This window comes from Nycticebus coucang, chromosome 1, assembly GCF_027406575.1.
Source record: "Nycticebus coucang isolate mNycCou1 chromosome 1, mNycCou1.pri, whole genome shotgun sequence".
Lineage (NCBI taxonomy): Eukaryota > Metazoa > Chordata > Mammalia > Primates > Lorisidae > Nycticebus > Nycticebus coucang.
In genome coordinates, this window is record NC_069780.1 from 6,478,208 (window position 1) to 6,493,531 (window position 15,324).

Consider the following 15,324-nt stretch of genomic DNA (forward strand, 5'->3'; position numbering starts at 1 on the left):
CGTCCATGACTTTGACACTCATTAAAAACTGCTGAGCAGCATTGTTTAGATTGTGAGGAAATTTATCACAAGGTCTCCTGTAGACCACATGCAGCTAAGTGTAAAAATCTGTATGGAAAGATGCTTCCCTATGACGACGGGGTTACATCCCAAGGATTTCATTCTTTCTGCAGCTCAACCATACTCCCTTGTGTATATGTACCACAACTTCTTTGTCCACTCACCTGTTGATGGAACCTAGGTTGATTCTGAATCTTGGCTACTGGGAATAGTGCTGCAGTAAACATGGGAGTGCAGACATCTTTTCAAAATGCCGAATTCAGGGCACTGGCCCCATATGCCGGAGGTGGCAGGTTCAAACCCAGCCTCAGTCAAAACTGCAAAATACCAAATTCTCTTCCAGCAGTGCAGGCTCGTGTGGTAGTTTCTCCCGATTGCAAACAAAGACCTCTTAGTTAGAAATGATAACCCAGTCTTTCTATGGATGGGAAAATGGAGATTCAGGACCAACCAGAAGTGTCAAAATCAGGTTTAAAATCCTGCTGACCTGACCTCTTGTCGAGGGTTTCCCTTGACTTTGCACAGAAGTTGATTCACAGGGATTTGTTGGAAGATGGAGAAGGAGAGGAAGCGTCAAAGCCAAACCCCCGTCTCAGCCGAGGTTGAGGAAAGCACCACTGTCACCATAGCTCGGTTCCAGAAGGAGCAGGCTTCCTTATCAAACTCAAACTCTTGGGCTTAAGCGATTCTCTTGCCTCAGCCTCCCAAGTAGCTGGGACTACAGGCGCCCACCATAACACCTGGCTATTTTTTTGTTGCCGTTGTCGTTGTTTAGCTGGCCCAGGCAGGCTCAAACCCACCAGCCCTGGTGCATGTGGCTGGTGCCCTAACCACCAAGCTACGGGCGCTGATCCAAAACTAAGAAATCTTAAAAGGAGATATTTAATGGGATACTGTAAATTTAGCAAACACTTGTTAGAAATATGAAAATTAATTGAAAGAGCTCTTAGACAAATTGTTTTAAAAAATACTTGAAATATCAGATATAGTAGAACCTCCATAGCTGACCACCGCCCTAACTGACCACCTCCTTAAGCTGACCTGATTTTCACAGGCCGACCACATGCACCACGTGTGTGTATCGGCACAGCAGGCCTCGTTCCTTACACTGACCACCTCCACGTGTTGTCCAGTTTGTCACAGTCCCTCATGTGGTCAGCTTACAGATGCTCTACTGTAGTGGGAAAACAGAAAAAGATACCAGCCGAAACAAAAAATAAATCTCAAAAAGATTGTGGAAGCTGTGGAATACCAAAAAATCAATACAAATTTTAAGCAAATATGTCATAAGTAAAAAAGATCCTGAGCCATAAGTAAAAAAGATCCTGAGCCTAATGAGCACTGTGGTAACAGATCTGTCCCATTACGGCTCCAGCCATAGCTTTACAAAAATGCAAATGATACACTGTACCCTTTAAACCAGATTGGCCAGTTTTTTATCAATATATGGAATTACCATTGTCTTTTTCTAAAAATTTAGTGCTCTGAACTCCCCCATATGGAAGTTTTAGGAAATGTGCACTGTGAATTGTGGTCTACTGTATTAGACCTCCACAGCCTGGCCTGGCCTTTCCCCCATCTCAGAGACCTCCCACCCCAGACCATCCACACTAACCAGGAGAAGGCCACACGCCCTCCCCTCCTTCCCCCAAGTCCCTTGGCACACAACCAACAGTCAGCTGACTCAGCTGGGAGGGAGCGGGGGACATACCCAGCACTAGGGCAGGAGCTGCTGGAATGCTCTGTCTCCTGCAGCATAAACAAGAGCACAATCAAGTCACAAGTGACAGAAATCACATCCACCAAGTGAGTGCACAAGGTAAATGAAGAGACTAACAAGCCCCCAGAGGGCTGAACGTCTCCCTACAGAGCCAGGATTTTCTACAAATCCCAGATCTCACAGCCCACCAACCCTGGCAGGTGCCCTCAGCAGCTGGCGCTGTCTACCTGGGCATTCCCGACACCGCCAGGCATCTCTGGGCTGTCTACCTGGGCATTCCTGACACCATCGAGCATCTCTGGGCCGTCTACCTGGGCATTCCCGACACCATCGAGCATCTCTGGGCTGTCTACCTGGGCATTCCCGACACCATCGAGCATCTCTGGGCCATCTACCTGGGCATTCCCGACACCATCGAGCATCTCTGGGCCGTCTACCTGGGCATTCCCGACACCACCGGACATCCCTGGGCTGTCTACCTGGGCATTCCCGACACCACCCAGCATCTCTGGGCTGTCTATCTGGGCATTCCCGACACAGCCGGGCATCTCTGGGTGGTCCACCTGGGCATTCCCGACACCATCGAGCATCTCTGGGCTGTCTATCTGGGCATTCCCGACACCATCGAGCATCTCTGGGCTGTCTACCTGGGCTTTCCCAACCCCGTCGGGCATCTCTGGGCCGTCTACCTGGGCTTTCCTGACACCATCGAGCATCTCTGGGCCATCTACCTGGGCATTCCCGACACTGCCCAGCATCTCTGAGCCATCTACCTGGGCATTCCCAACCCCGCCTGGCATCTCCGGGCCATCTACCTGGGCATTCCCAACACTGCCCGGCATCTCTGAGCTGTCTACCTGGGCATTCCCGACACCGCCCGGCATCTCTGAGCCATCTACCTGGGCATTCCCGACCCCGCCTGGCATCTCCGGGCCGTCTACCTGGGCATTCCCAACACTGCCCGGCATCTCTGGGCCATCTACCTGGGCATTCCCGACACCGCCCGGCATCTCTGAGCCATCTACCTGGGCATTCCCGACCCCGCCCGGCATCTCTGGGCCGTCTACCTGGGCATTCCCAACCCCGCCCGGCATCTCTGGGCCGTCTACATGGGCATTCCCAACACTGCCCGGCATCTATGGGCCATCTACCTGGGCATTCCCGACACCGCCCGGCATCTCTGAGCCGTCTACCTGGGCATTCCCAACCCCGCCTGGCATCTCCGGGCCGTCTACATGGGCATTCCCAACACTGCCCGGCATCTATGGGCCATCTACCTGGGCATTCCCGACACCGCCCGGCATCTCTGAGCCGTCTACCTGGGCATTCCCAACCCCGCCCGGCATCTCTGGGCCGTCTACATGGGCATTCCCAACACTGCCCGGCATCTATGGGCCATCTACCTGGGCATTCCCGACACCGCCCGGGATCTCTGAGCCGTCTACCCGGGCATTCCCAACCCCGCCTGGCATCTCCGGGCTGTCTACCTGGGCATTCCCGACCCCGCCCGGCATCTCCGGGCCGTCTACCTAGGCATTCCCAACACCGCCCGGCATCTCTGAGCTGTCTACCTGGGCATTCCCGACACAGCCCAGCATCTCTGGGTCCTAATTCCCCCTGCTCAAACCTGTCCTTAGGTTTCCCAAATCAAGACCTGGTGTTCTAGATATTCTATATATGAGTCCTATGGTTTTAAATTTCTCCACTATGTCTTATGGGTTTAAACCATGATTGAAGTTGTTTCATTCATTTATTGCACAAATATTCATTGGACAGTAGTGTTTCTTAACCGTCCATGTGCCACAGGCCCTTTTGGTAGCCTATGGTGAAACCTCTGGGCTCTCTCTCAGATCAAAGCTTTTAAATACAGAAAACGAAATACCTAAGATTACAAAGGAAACCAATTATATTGGAAATACAGTTATCAGTTAAGAATCAGAGATAGAACAATATGTGTGCTTATTTATTGACATTTTAAAGAAGATACAGCAGCGAGTCAGATAATTACTGTCATTACTGATAATTTTGAGGTATTTAGTAATAGAAACAATATTTCAAATAGCAACATCTGTGCTGTTTGTGGTGAGGTCATAGGTGCTGCCAACACTTCCAGGACTTGTCACGTGCGTTTACTCTTGAAGGAAATGCTAAATGTTAGTGAGAGTTTAAGGAGAAGAAAATATAATTTTCTCCCTCTCAAGTCACAGACAACCCTGGAATCTAACCCTGTACAATGTTCCTGGACTTCCCTCAGGAGCAAGTTAGTTGATGTCCCTGTACACGGGGCACAGAAGGAGCACAGCAACAATCAGACCCTGTTCTACTTCCAGGATTTATTCCCATGACCACTTAAAAGAACACACCTCAGGCAGTGCCTGTGGCTCAGTTGGTAAGGCGCCGGCCCCATATGCCGAGGGTGGCGGGTTCAAATCCAGCCCCGGCCGAACTGCAACCAAAAAAAAAAAAAATAGCCGGGCGTTGTGGCGGGCGCCTGTAGTCCCAGCTACTCGGGAGGCTGAGGCAAGAGAATCGTTTAAGCCCAGGAGTTGGAGGTTGCTGTGAGCTGTGTGAGGCCACGGCACTCTACCGAGGGCCATAAAGTGAGACTCTCTGTCTCTACAAAAATAAAAATAAAAAAGAACACACCTCAACCACAGACACAATGAGCCTATGTGCTAGGGAAGAATGCTGAGTTTTCCGGGGGTTATGATTAGAATTGGTATCTTTCGGCAGACGAGGTAGCTCATGCCTATTACCCTAGCACGTTGGGAGGCCGAGGCAGGTGGATTGCTTAAGCTCAGGAGTTCAAGACTAGCCTGAGTAAGAGCAAGATCCCATGTCTACTGAAAAACAGAAAAACTAGCTGGTGTTGTGGTGGGCACCTGTAGTCCCAGCTACTCAGGAGGCTGAAGCAGGAGAATCACCTGAGCTCAGGAGTTTGAGGTTGCTGTGAACTATGACACCACCGTACTCTACCCGGGGTAACAGAGTGAGACTTTGTCCCAAAAAAGGAAAAAAAGAATCTGTGTCTTTTTTTTTTCAGGAAAATAATAAAAGGAACAGGCTGGGAGGCCCAGAAGGAGAATTGGTGAGGTGTTTTCTTTAGTTGTCAGGTGAAGTTTATTTCTGCAAGGAGGAGGAGTCTCCCTCTGACATCAAGAACTCAGCTGAAAAAAACAATAACAAACAAGAGGACACTTAGAAGTCCTGATCCTGGTTCAACCTGTAATTGTCACCTGTAGGAATGCCTCAGATACTGTCTTGCTGCACCCAATACAGAATTTCTTTGGGCATAAAACACATACAAAAGTGCTTTTTAAAATAAGGACCTAAGGCTCAGTGCCTGTAGCTCAGTGGCTAGGGTGCCAGCCACGTACACTGGGGCTGGTGGGTTTGAACCCATGCTGGGCCACCTAAATAACAATGACAACTACAACAAAAAAATAGCCGGGTGTTGTGGCAGGCGCCTGTAGTCCCAACTACTTGGGAGGCTGAGGCAAGACAATCGCTTCAGTCCAAGAGTTTGAGGTTGCTGTGAGCTGTGACACCACAGCACTCTACCAAGGGTGACAAAGTAAGACTCTGTCTCAAAAAAGTAAAATAAGGACCTAAGTGTTTTCTTAAAATTCCTTTAAATAACAACATGGTTCATCTTCCCAGTTCTAATAATGAGAGGAAGCACCTTCACTAACCACGCCAGGCACTGGTCTAAGCACTTCACAGATACTGAGTCATGGGCTCATTTAGTCCTGTAACAATCACACCGAGGAGGGAGACTGAGGCAGAGAGCTGGTGAGTGGGATTCAAAGCAGGTCAACTGACTCCAGAGCCAGAGCATGAGCACCCAGGGCCAGACTCAACTCTGCCTCTGAACTCCCAGCACGAAGAATAGTCCTGATTCATCAGAAGTGAGTCAGTCGGCAAACATTTATTGAGAAATCGATTACCACAGGCTTGTGACGCATATTTACCATTTAACAGTTCTGAAGAAGAAAGATCTTCCAGCCAGTTTTCTCTTTTTTTTTTTTTAATCTTGGTAAGGAGAAACTTTGTTGGAAAGATTATTGCAGGGGGGAGGCAAGAACTATTGCAATAGGAGGAATGGAAATGTCACCACTGGGAAAACGCTCTGACCCAGGCTTCTCTACTAACCTTTCCTTTTTTTTTTTTTTTGTAGAGACAGAGTCTCCCTGTACCGCCCTCGGATAGAGTGCCGTGGCGTCACACGGCTCACAGCAACCTCTAACTCTTGGGCTTACGCGATTCTCTTGCCTCAGCCTCCCGAGCAGCTGGGACTACAGGCGCCCGCCACAACGCCCGGCTATTTTTTTGTTGCAGTTTGGCCGGGGCTGGGTTTGAACCCGCCACCCTCGGCATATGGAGCCAGCGCCCTACTCACTGAGCCACAGGCGCCGCCCTCTACTAACCTTTCTGAAAGCAATTAAAGCAATCCTGACTTCCAGTATTTGGAACTGATGGTAACCACCAAAGACTCTAGTAACCCCTGCCACTCGGTCACTGCTCACGCCCAGGATGGCTAGGAGTAGATGAGAGACAGAAAGGCCTCTCCTAGACCAACAGTAAATTCTGGAAGCTAGTTTAAAACTAGGTAGGTGGGGCTCAGTGCCCGTAGCACAGTGGTGACAGCACTGGCCACATACACCGAGGGTGGTGGGTTCCAACCCAGCCCAGGCCAGCTAAACAACAATGACAACTGCAACAAAAAATAGCCAGGCATTGGGGGGGGGGGCGGGCACCTGTAGTCCCAGCTACTTGGGAGGCTGAGGCAAGAGAATCTCTTAAGCCTAAGAGTTAGAGGTTGCTGTGAGCTGTGACGCCACAGCGCCCTACCAAAGGTGACATAGGAAGAGTCTGTCTCAAACAAACAAACAAACAAACAAACAAAACCAAAACAAAACCAGACATGTGGGAAAGGTAAATAAGAGGGGGGTGCTAAAAGTCACTAAAGAATGTCAAACTGTGACCTACTGGGGTCAGGAAAGGCAGATGTGTGGCCCATGCCTGTGATCCCAGCACTTTGGGAGACTGGGGCAGGAGGATCACTTGAGACCAGGAGTTCAAGACGAGTCTGAGCAACAGTGAAACCCCGTCTCTAAAACTGCCAGGCTTTGGCAGGTGCCTACACCTAGCTACTGGGGAGACTGAGCCGGAGGACACTGGAGGCAGGAGTTTGGGTGAGCTATGATGATGGCTCTGCACTGTAGCCCTCATGACAGAGTGAGACTCTGCCTCAAAATTAAAATTAAAAAATGGGTGGGTTCAGGAGTGGGAAGTGGGGAGAAGCTCGGCATAGCTTAATAACCACGTTCTGCCGACCCAGGAGGAAGTGTTTCTAGACACGACAGCTGGGCCCAGCCCATCCACAGCATTCTCTGCTGAGGTTTCACCACGGGGTTCAGCACATTTCAGACATAACTAAACCAAACACGCTTCCCAGGGCGCAGGGCAGTGATGTCCCGGCTCTCCAGGGACTGCAAGGCAGCCGGACTCACCTGTAGGTGTACGGCCCCACTTCTTCTAACCGAGGGGTCTCCCCTTGAAGGATCTCCTCTGGATTGGTGACGTTGAAGAAATAGAACTGGGTGTACACGGGCAGGGGGGGCTTCTCCCAGGAGTCGAAGACCTCAGTGCCGTTCCTTAACACGACGTTCTGGGGAAGAGACAAAGGGGGTTTGCAAATGTCCAGGGGGCTCGGAACACGGGAGCAGGGGAGGGCTCCGAGCTCCAACCTCCCCGCTCACACCTTAATCATGTCCCTGGCACCCCAAGCAGCCCTCTGAGCTCAGGGCCCTGCCTCACGCCAGCAGCCCCCGCAGCCCTCCACTCATGACGGCCTTCCATAAAGATTTGTAAGGAGAAACTAGAGACCCAGCTCATGGGAAGAAACTTGGTTTCACCAAAACCCAGGCCGTAGATCAACGGCCCTGTCAGCTTTGCTGGTTTGAAGATTTTACCGTTGGCACGGCTTCTGTAAGAGTCAGGCCCTTCTGAAAAATGTCATGTTCTCCCAGTTTGCCCAGGTGGGAGACGGACAAGGAGCTAGGCCCAGGAAGGTCCTCCCGCGTAGGGCGGAGCCACATCCATCCCTCCCACCACCACCCCCACCCCACCCCCAGCTCTACCTGCATGTCCTATTCAACCCCCCAGAACCTCACAGCAGAGAAGCCTGTACCTGAGTCAGAGACAAGGAAGCTGAACCTCACTCCACAATCTTCTTAGCCTCCCACCTGGGTTAGGTGTTAGGGGCTGAATTATGCCCCCACCCCAAATTCAAGCGTTGAAGTCCTAACCGCCAGTACCTCAGAATGGGACTGTATGTGGAGACAGAATCTTTCAAGGTCGTGAGGGTGGACTGAGTCCAATTCAACTCCTGCTTTTTTTTTTTTTTTTTTTTTGAGGCAGAGTCTCGCTTTGTCACCCTTGGTAGAGTGCCATGGCATTATAGCTCACAGCAACCTCAAACTCTTCGGCTAAAGCAATTCTCTTGTCTCAGCCTCCTGAGTAGCTGGAACTACAGTCGCCCACCACAATATCCAGCTATTTTTAGAGACAAGGTCTTGCTCTAGCTCAAGCTGGTCTCCGACCTGTGAGCTCAGGGCAATCCACCCACCTCGGCCTCCCAGAGTGCTGGGATTACAGGCTTGAGGCACCACGCCAGCCCCATAACTCGTGTTCTTACAAGAGGACTCTAGGAGATAGACATGCCCAGAGGAAGGACTGTGTGAAGACACAGGGAGAAGACAGGGAAGAGGCCGCAGGCGAAATCAACACCACCAACGCATCCATCTCAGACTTCCAGCACCCATAACTGAGACAGATTTCCATTATTCAAGCCCCCTAATGTTTGACTTTTTCCAGCAGCCCTAGCAAACAAGCATACGATACTCCGCTGTGGGGGTAGTGTTCCTCCCCACCCCACTGACTTCAGGCTTGGCGGACGGACTAGACGTGGCCACCAGAATGTGGATGGAATGGCCATGCCCAGTCTGCAGGAAAGGCCTCAAGATGCACAACTATTTCCATCAGCCCTCCTGGAGCTGCCCTCCTCTGCAAAGCGGGGAGCAGGCCACTGGAAGCCCTTGGTCCTAAACGGGGATGTGTACAGCAGACCTGAAGAACCAGGAGCCTGGTTCAGCTGAGCCAGTTAAGTCCAAACTGCGGCCAGCCCACACACCCGCCGGTGGTGTGAAACAGGCGTTACCGTTACAGCTGGGGAGGCCCGGAAGTTGGCTTGTTAGTCACCATCGCAGCACAAGCCTGATCAAGACAGTACCCCAGTTGATGGGCAGAAACCTAGTACCTGTAGTCCTAACAGTCTTTAATCTGTTAATGAAGAAAAACCTTGTACTTTTACAGTAAAAACTGCTAAAGTACATGAGAAAGCCAAAAGCACAAACCAAAATTCGAACAATGATTACCCGAGTGGTGGGAATTTACCTCATCTTAATGAGACTTTATATTTTCCAACATTTTAATAATGAATAGAAAAAAATTAACATTTAAAAAAATTTTTAAAGAATAGCTGGGCGTTGTGGCAGGTGCCTGTAGTCCCAGCTACTCAGGAGGCTGAGACAAGACAATGGCCTAAACCCAGGAGTTAGAGGTTGCTGTGAGCTTGACGCCACAGCACTCTACCAAGGGTGATAAAGTGAGACTCTGTCTCTAAAAAAAAAAAATTTTTTTTTAAAGAAATTCAGAAAGGCCAGCCGTGGTGGCTCAAGCTTGTAATCTTAGCACTAACGAAGGCCAAGGCAGGTAGATTGCTTGAGCTCACGACTTCGAGACCAGCCTAAGCAAGAGTGATAAAAAATAGCCTAGCATTGTGGCAGGTGTCTGTAGCCCTAGCTACTCGGGAGGCTGAGGCAAGAGAATCACTTGAGCCCGAGAGTTTGAGGTTCCTGTGAGCTATGATGCCATGGCACTCAACCCAGAGTGATTAAGTGAGACTCTGTCTCAAAAAAAAAGAAAAAGAAAAAAAAAGAAAGAATGAATGAAAGAAAAAGAAAAAAGAAAATCAAGCTGGGTAGAGTGGGCTCACACCTGTAATCCTAGCACTTTGGGAGGCCAAGACCAGTGGATTGCTTGAGCTTAGGAGTTTGAGACCAGCCTGAGCAAGGGTGAGACCCTGTCTCTACTAAAAACAGAAAAAAAGAGCCAGGTGTCGTGGTGGGCGCCTGTAGTCCCAGCTACTGATGGAGGCTGAGGGAAGAGGATTGCTTGAGTTCAAGAGTTTGAGGTTGCTGTGAGCTCTGATGATGCCACAGCACTCAATCCAGGGAAACAGACTGAAGGGAAGGAAAGGGGGGAGGAGAGGAGAGGGTAAAATCAAAAAAGGCGAAAAACGGGGCCTACTGACACAATGCCAGGCCACTCCAGGAACCATGATGGCAAGCGCAGCAGCCCCTGACAGCACTGTTGCTCTCTGACAGTGAGGCTTTAAGTGACGATAAACAAAGGATCATTCTTCTTATCACCTTGGTGGAACACATTTCCACCTTGCAGTCCAGGTCCTCCAATTTAATAGAAACAATGTTGCAAAAGAACTTAACCATACAGCTCTATTATTAAATAGAAAATTTCCCAAGAATTCCTGCAGAGGGAAAAAAAAGTAACTCTAGAATAAATAAATGTAGAAAACTAGACAAGTCAAATCAAAGCCAGTCATCCTGAAGCTGGGAGTAAATCCATACCCACAAATCGCCCATTTCCCGGAGCTGGGAATTACTTGTGGTTTGGCATCAGTTTGAAAGGACCATTGGTCTTGATAGCAAAATAACAGAAAAATTATTAACTCATAGTTTTGGGGCTCATGCCTATAGTCCCAGCATTCTGGGAGGCCGAGGCAGGTGGATTGCTTGAGCGCAGGAGTTTAAGACCAGCCTGAGCAAAAGCAAAACCCTGTCTCTACTGAAAACAGAAAAACTGAGGCCAGAGGCTGGCCTGAGCCCAGGAGTTGGAGGTTTCTGTGAGCTATGACGCCGTGGCACTCTACCCAGGGTGGCAGCTTGAGACTCTGTCTCAAAAAAAAAAAAAAAAAGTGGAAAGGACTCGGGGTTGATAAGATGCATCTCAGAAGCCCTGGAAGGTGAACAGCTGTTCTCTACTAAATGTCAGAGCTGGTCCCAAACTCAGTGAAGCTTTTTCCCACATCCTCCCCTACCTCTGCAGACATTTAAATAAAACAAGTATAATACACATATCCCACCCAGTTTAGTCATACAGGTTCTATGGTGGAGTCTGTCCACCGTAACATATGCCTAGAGTACCTTTCAACCTAAAATGGGCTAGAGAGACTGACTCTCCAAAGCCGAGTTTATTAAGGAAGACCAGGAGATTGCATCTGGATACTCGAGCTACCTCAGACCACAGCCACACCCCGAGGGGGTCAGGGCAAGAGGGACACTTTTAAGACTCAGTTCTTTTGAAACAAAGACCATTGGGTTTTTTAGGCTCCCTGGCATAGGTAGACACTGGTAGGGAAGGATCTTGGGCAGGGGGCTTGTCTACAGCCCTATGATCTTGAGGAATTCCTTGTATAGTTCCTGTCATAGTCACACACACACACTCTCTCACACACACACTCACATTCACACACACACACAGTCACACTTACACACACTCTCACACTCACACACACACACACAAACACGCACACTCATACATATACACACAAACACATTCACACACACACACACACACACACACGGCCCCTCCTCTGCGGCTCCCAACTCTGTCTTGTTAGGGTTTGACTCCATTTTGATAAAGATAACTTTCAGACACCTGGAAACAGCTCAGTAACATGAATTTAACCTACCTAAAACTAATACATTAAGGTCTATTCTGAGAAGGTCTAACACGTGAGTAATAATTGCTTCATCTCCTACAGGATTCTGAAGGCCCAGGGATGTTTAAAAAGTTGTCTGATTTCGTTAAAATAAGGATCTCTTTTTCTTGCCCATAAGTTTCCAGAAAAGGGCAAAGCAACAATTTTCCCCCCTAAACGAATTCCTTGAGTATCCCTTCAACTGGACAAGTAATCTCTTCTTGTGACTCCTGTAATGCATTACATAGCAATCTCTCAGGAAAAGTAGGCAGGACAGAAAACATCTTCCAAAAATTGAAGTTGATGGAAGCAACACGCAGTCCGTGGAGTTAGTGAACTAAAATGAGAAGGAACTGCAGCCCCAGGGTGGGGCGTGAGGTGAGCGGCTGGCTGTTCAAAAAGGAAGACACCGAGGCATGCAGTGTGTCTTTGTTTTATTTTTTCTTTAATCCTCCCCTACAGTGTGTAGGACAATGCACTTCCTGGAGAAATATTTACTCAGTTGACTATAGTGCTAGAAAACTTCCACAGCAGCTTCGGTGATTTTGCTTGTAAGATGGGAGAGAACCACTTGGTAAGAGGCTTTGGGGCCAGCAGAGAGACGCAGAGAAGGGGCTGGGGGTGGAGGCGATAGAGAGCCCAGGCTGTACACAGTCCGCATCAGCTGTGACTTTGGCAGCTGTCAAGGACTGGTTTTATTGTTTTATTGGTATTAAGGGTTTTTAATTCTGAGGTGATTTTCTTCAGCAAATAAATGCGATCCCAAGTTCTTTCTTACTCTAAAATTCTCCACCCCCTATGAAGCTTGTCAGCACCCAATCCTTCCTTACCCTCCCCTCCTGAAGACAGGCCGGCTTTGGAAAATCATTCTTTCCTAACCACTGTCTGATCCTGCCATTCTCCGCACCCCACCTCCCTCTAAGTCCCTTCTGGCCTTGTTTGCGCTTCTCTTTAAAGGAAAACTCTCCTTTTCCTGACCTTCCTCCAGACTCTTAGGGATCTTATAGTCACAGCTTTCTACCTATTCCAATAGTCTCCCCTCCAGAAATAATCCTTTCACCACTATCTCTCCTTACCTAAGTTTGTCTGGGTTATAGCTGACCTTCTTAACATTGTACCACACTCCTATTCAGAATCAACACAGGAAAGAGGCTGTTTTAGAAGGTAACCCTGGCACAGACGGGAAGGATGGGCTGGCTGTGATTATGATAAGGATCGAAGGAGATTCAGCTGAGTGCCCATCTGAGGACACACTGAGAGAGACCCAGCAAAGCAGCTGTGATCTTGGTTAGTACTACTCAGGCTGGGGCTGAGAAGAGCCCAGGGCACAGTGTAAGAAAATTGGAGTCATGTCACTCCCAGGAATCTGCTGAAATACAGACACCACAGCAAAGGTTAAACAATCAGAAAGGAAAAAAGTAACAGAAGGTTATTTTTATGATCTTCTCTTCTAGCTCTAGATAATTATCCAGTTTAACTTGGATACTCCAGGTTAGGTATAACTCCATAATACTGGAGTTAGCATAAAATTGTAAATAACAGAAAGGTTGAACAGGAAAGGAATGACTTAGAAAATCATAATAATTCGTAGGACAGAGTAGAATTATAAAGATTAAATAGAATTAAGAAATGCCTGTATACAGGCCAGATGTGGTGGGTCATGCCTGTAATCCCAGCCGTCTGCAAGGCTGAGGCAAGTGGATTGCCTGAGCTCAGGAGTTCAAGACCAGCCTGAGCCACAGTGAGACCTCATCTCTAAAAATAGCTGGGCATTGTGGCAGGAGCCTGTAGCTAATGGCTGGCCAAGAGAATCGCTTGAGCCCAAGAGTTTGAGGTTGCTGTGAGCTGTGATGCCACCGCATTCTACTGAGGGTGATAAAGTGAGACTCTGTCTCAAAAAAAAAAAAAGAAAAGAAACACCTGTATATCTATGTTAAACACCTGTTTATGTTAAATGTTAATGTCTAAAGCAGATGATGTAAAATAGGTGCCTTGTGGACAAGGCTAGCAGTGGGAAATGGAAACATGAAGACAGCGAAGCACAGGGCAAAAACTGTAATTGGTTAGTAACCCTCGAAATCTCCAGGATCCACCCCGATTGCCTATCAGCACTTATCTCCATAGGTCAGGATTACACAGGGACTTCCATGCCCTGTTCTTTGTTTTTGTTTTTTTTTAACAACAGAATTTTTACTTCCATAGACAGAAAAAAAATTGTTTCCTTATCCTTTTTAAAAAAGGAAAAATCTAAGAAACTCAGATTCTATAAAACGTTACTGATAGACCCTATAGGAAGAGAAGGGGGTGGATACACAGAGACCTACTTCATCTGGGCCTTTCCTCTGTTCTTACCAAACAAAGGGGAAGCTGTAGCTGCCCCCCCTGCCGCCACGAGCTTTGCTGGGAGGCTGCGGCAGCCGCCCCCACACGTGGCCTTAGTCTCTTTTCCCCTTACTGTCAGGACGGTTGACTTAGCTCTCTGTATCCTCACTAATTTTTTTTGACAAGTGTTACAGTGTGTGGAAAATTTCAGAGTGAGAAAGGACTTGAGATCTCATTTATTTCAGAGTGAGAAAGGACTTGAGATCTCATTTATTTCTGCTCAGAAATATGAACCCCAAAAGAGCCAGGGGGAGGGAGGGAAAAGAAGCTTCACCCCTGAACTCATCTCACCCCATCAGCATCAGCTCCTGGGCCACCCGAAGTCCAAAGAAAAGTGGAAGAGTTTCCAGAAAGAAAGAAGCAAAGGGGAAGGCAAGCCTGGCTGTTTTAGCATGTGCCAGTGAACTCGTTCCTCCAACTTTCAGGATAGAAATAAACATTCAGCAGACTCAACTCCTTAACTAAACAAAGCAAACAAAAAACTAACAATAACTGTAAAGACAGCCCTTGACAGCTTGCCAGAGTCACAGCCGATCCAGACGGGAGTTCTCTCCCTGTGCCCTCCACCCTCCTGGCTCTTCACTGCCTGGCCACGTCTTAGCTTAGTCAACAGCATCCAGACAAATTCTACACCCCCTTTGACACATATTTCATTCAAATCTTCGCCTTAAGAGTACTGGCCTGGAAGACCAGATGAGTGGATTGCCTGAGCTCAGGAGTTCAAGACCAGCCTAAGCAAGAGTGAGACCTCCATCTCTACTAAAAATAGAAAAACCAGCTAGGCGTTGTGGCAGGGGCCTCTGTAGGAGGCTGAGGCAAGAGGATCACTTGAACCGAAGGGTTTGAGGCTGTGAGCTATGATGATGACATGGCACTCTATCCCAGGGCAACAGAGTGAGGCTCTGCCTCAAAAAAAAAAAAAAAAAAAAGAAAGAAAGAAGGAAAGAAAGAGAGAGAGAAAGAGAGAAAGAAAGAAAGAGAAGCTAGCTTTTCCTGCCCCTTTAAGGAGTCTCTTCTCCTGCACCCAGCATGGCTGGATGTTTGTGAAGAAACCATCTGTAAACTCCAGAGTTGGCTGCGTGTTGTATTATGTGTGTGGACACACGTGCATCAGTGGGGAGGGAGAGGGGAAGGAGAGAACAGAGGGAAGTTATGAATACAGCTGCCAATATTTTTAAAACAGTGTGTCTTTATTTTTGTCTTCTCCCCTGACTGTTGGCGCCGAGAAAGCCAGTTACTATGGCTCCCCCTGCCAGCTGCAATCTGCTGGGAGGCTGTGGAGTCAGGTACCGTGCTGGGGGCTTTCTCTGCACTGTTG

At 48.5% G+C, this 15,324-nt stretch overlaps 1 protein-coding gene across 1 annotated transcript in view; it reads right to left on the reverse strand.

Annotated features, from left to right (window-relative positions):
* The window catches only part of SCARB2 (scavenger receptor class B member 2), a 53,358-nt gene that overhangs the window by 23,393 nt on the left and 14,641 nt on the right, over positions 1-15,324 (reverse strand). Inside the window, exon 2 of the mRNA XM_053587635.1 lies at positions 7,294-7,451. Within this exon, the coding sequence (XP_053443610.1) occupies positions 7,294-7,451 (158 nt within the window). The remainder of the gene's footprint in view (positions 1-7,293; positions 7,452-15,324) is intronic.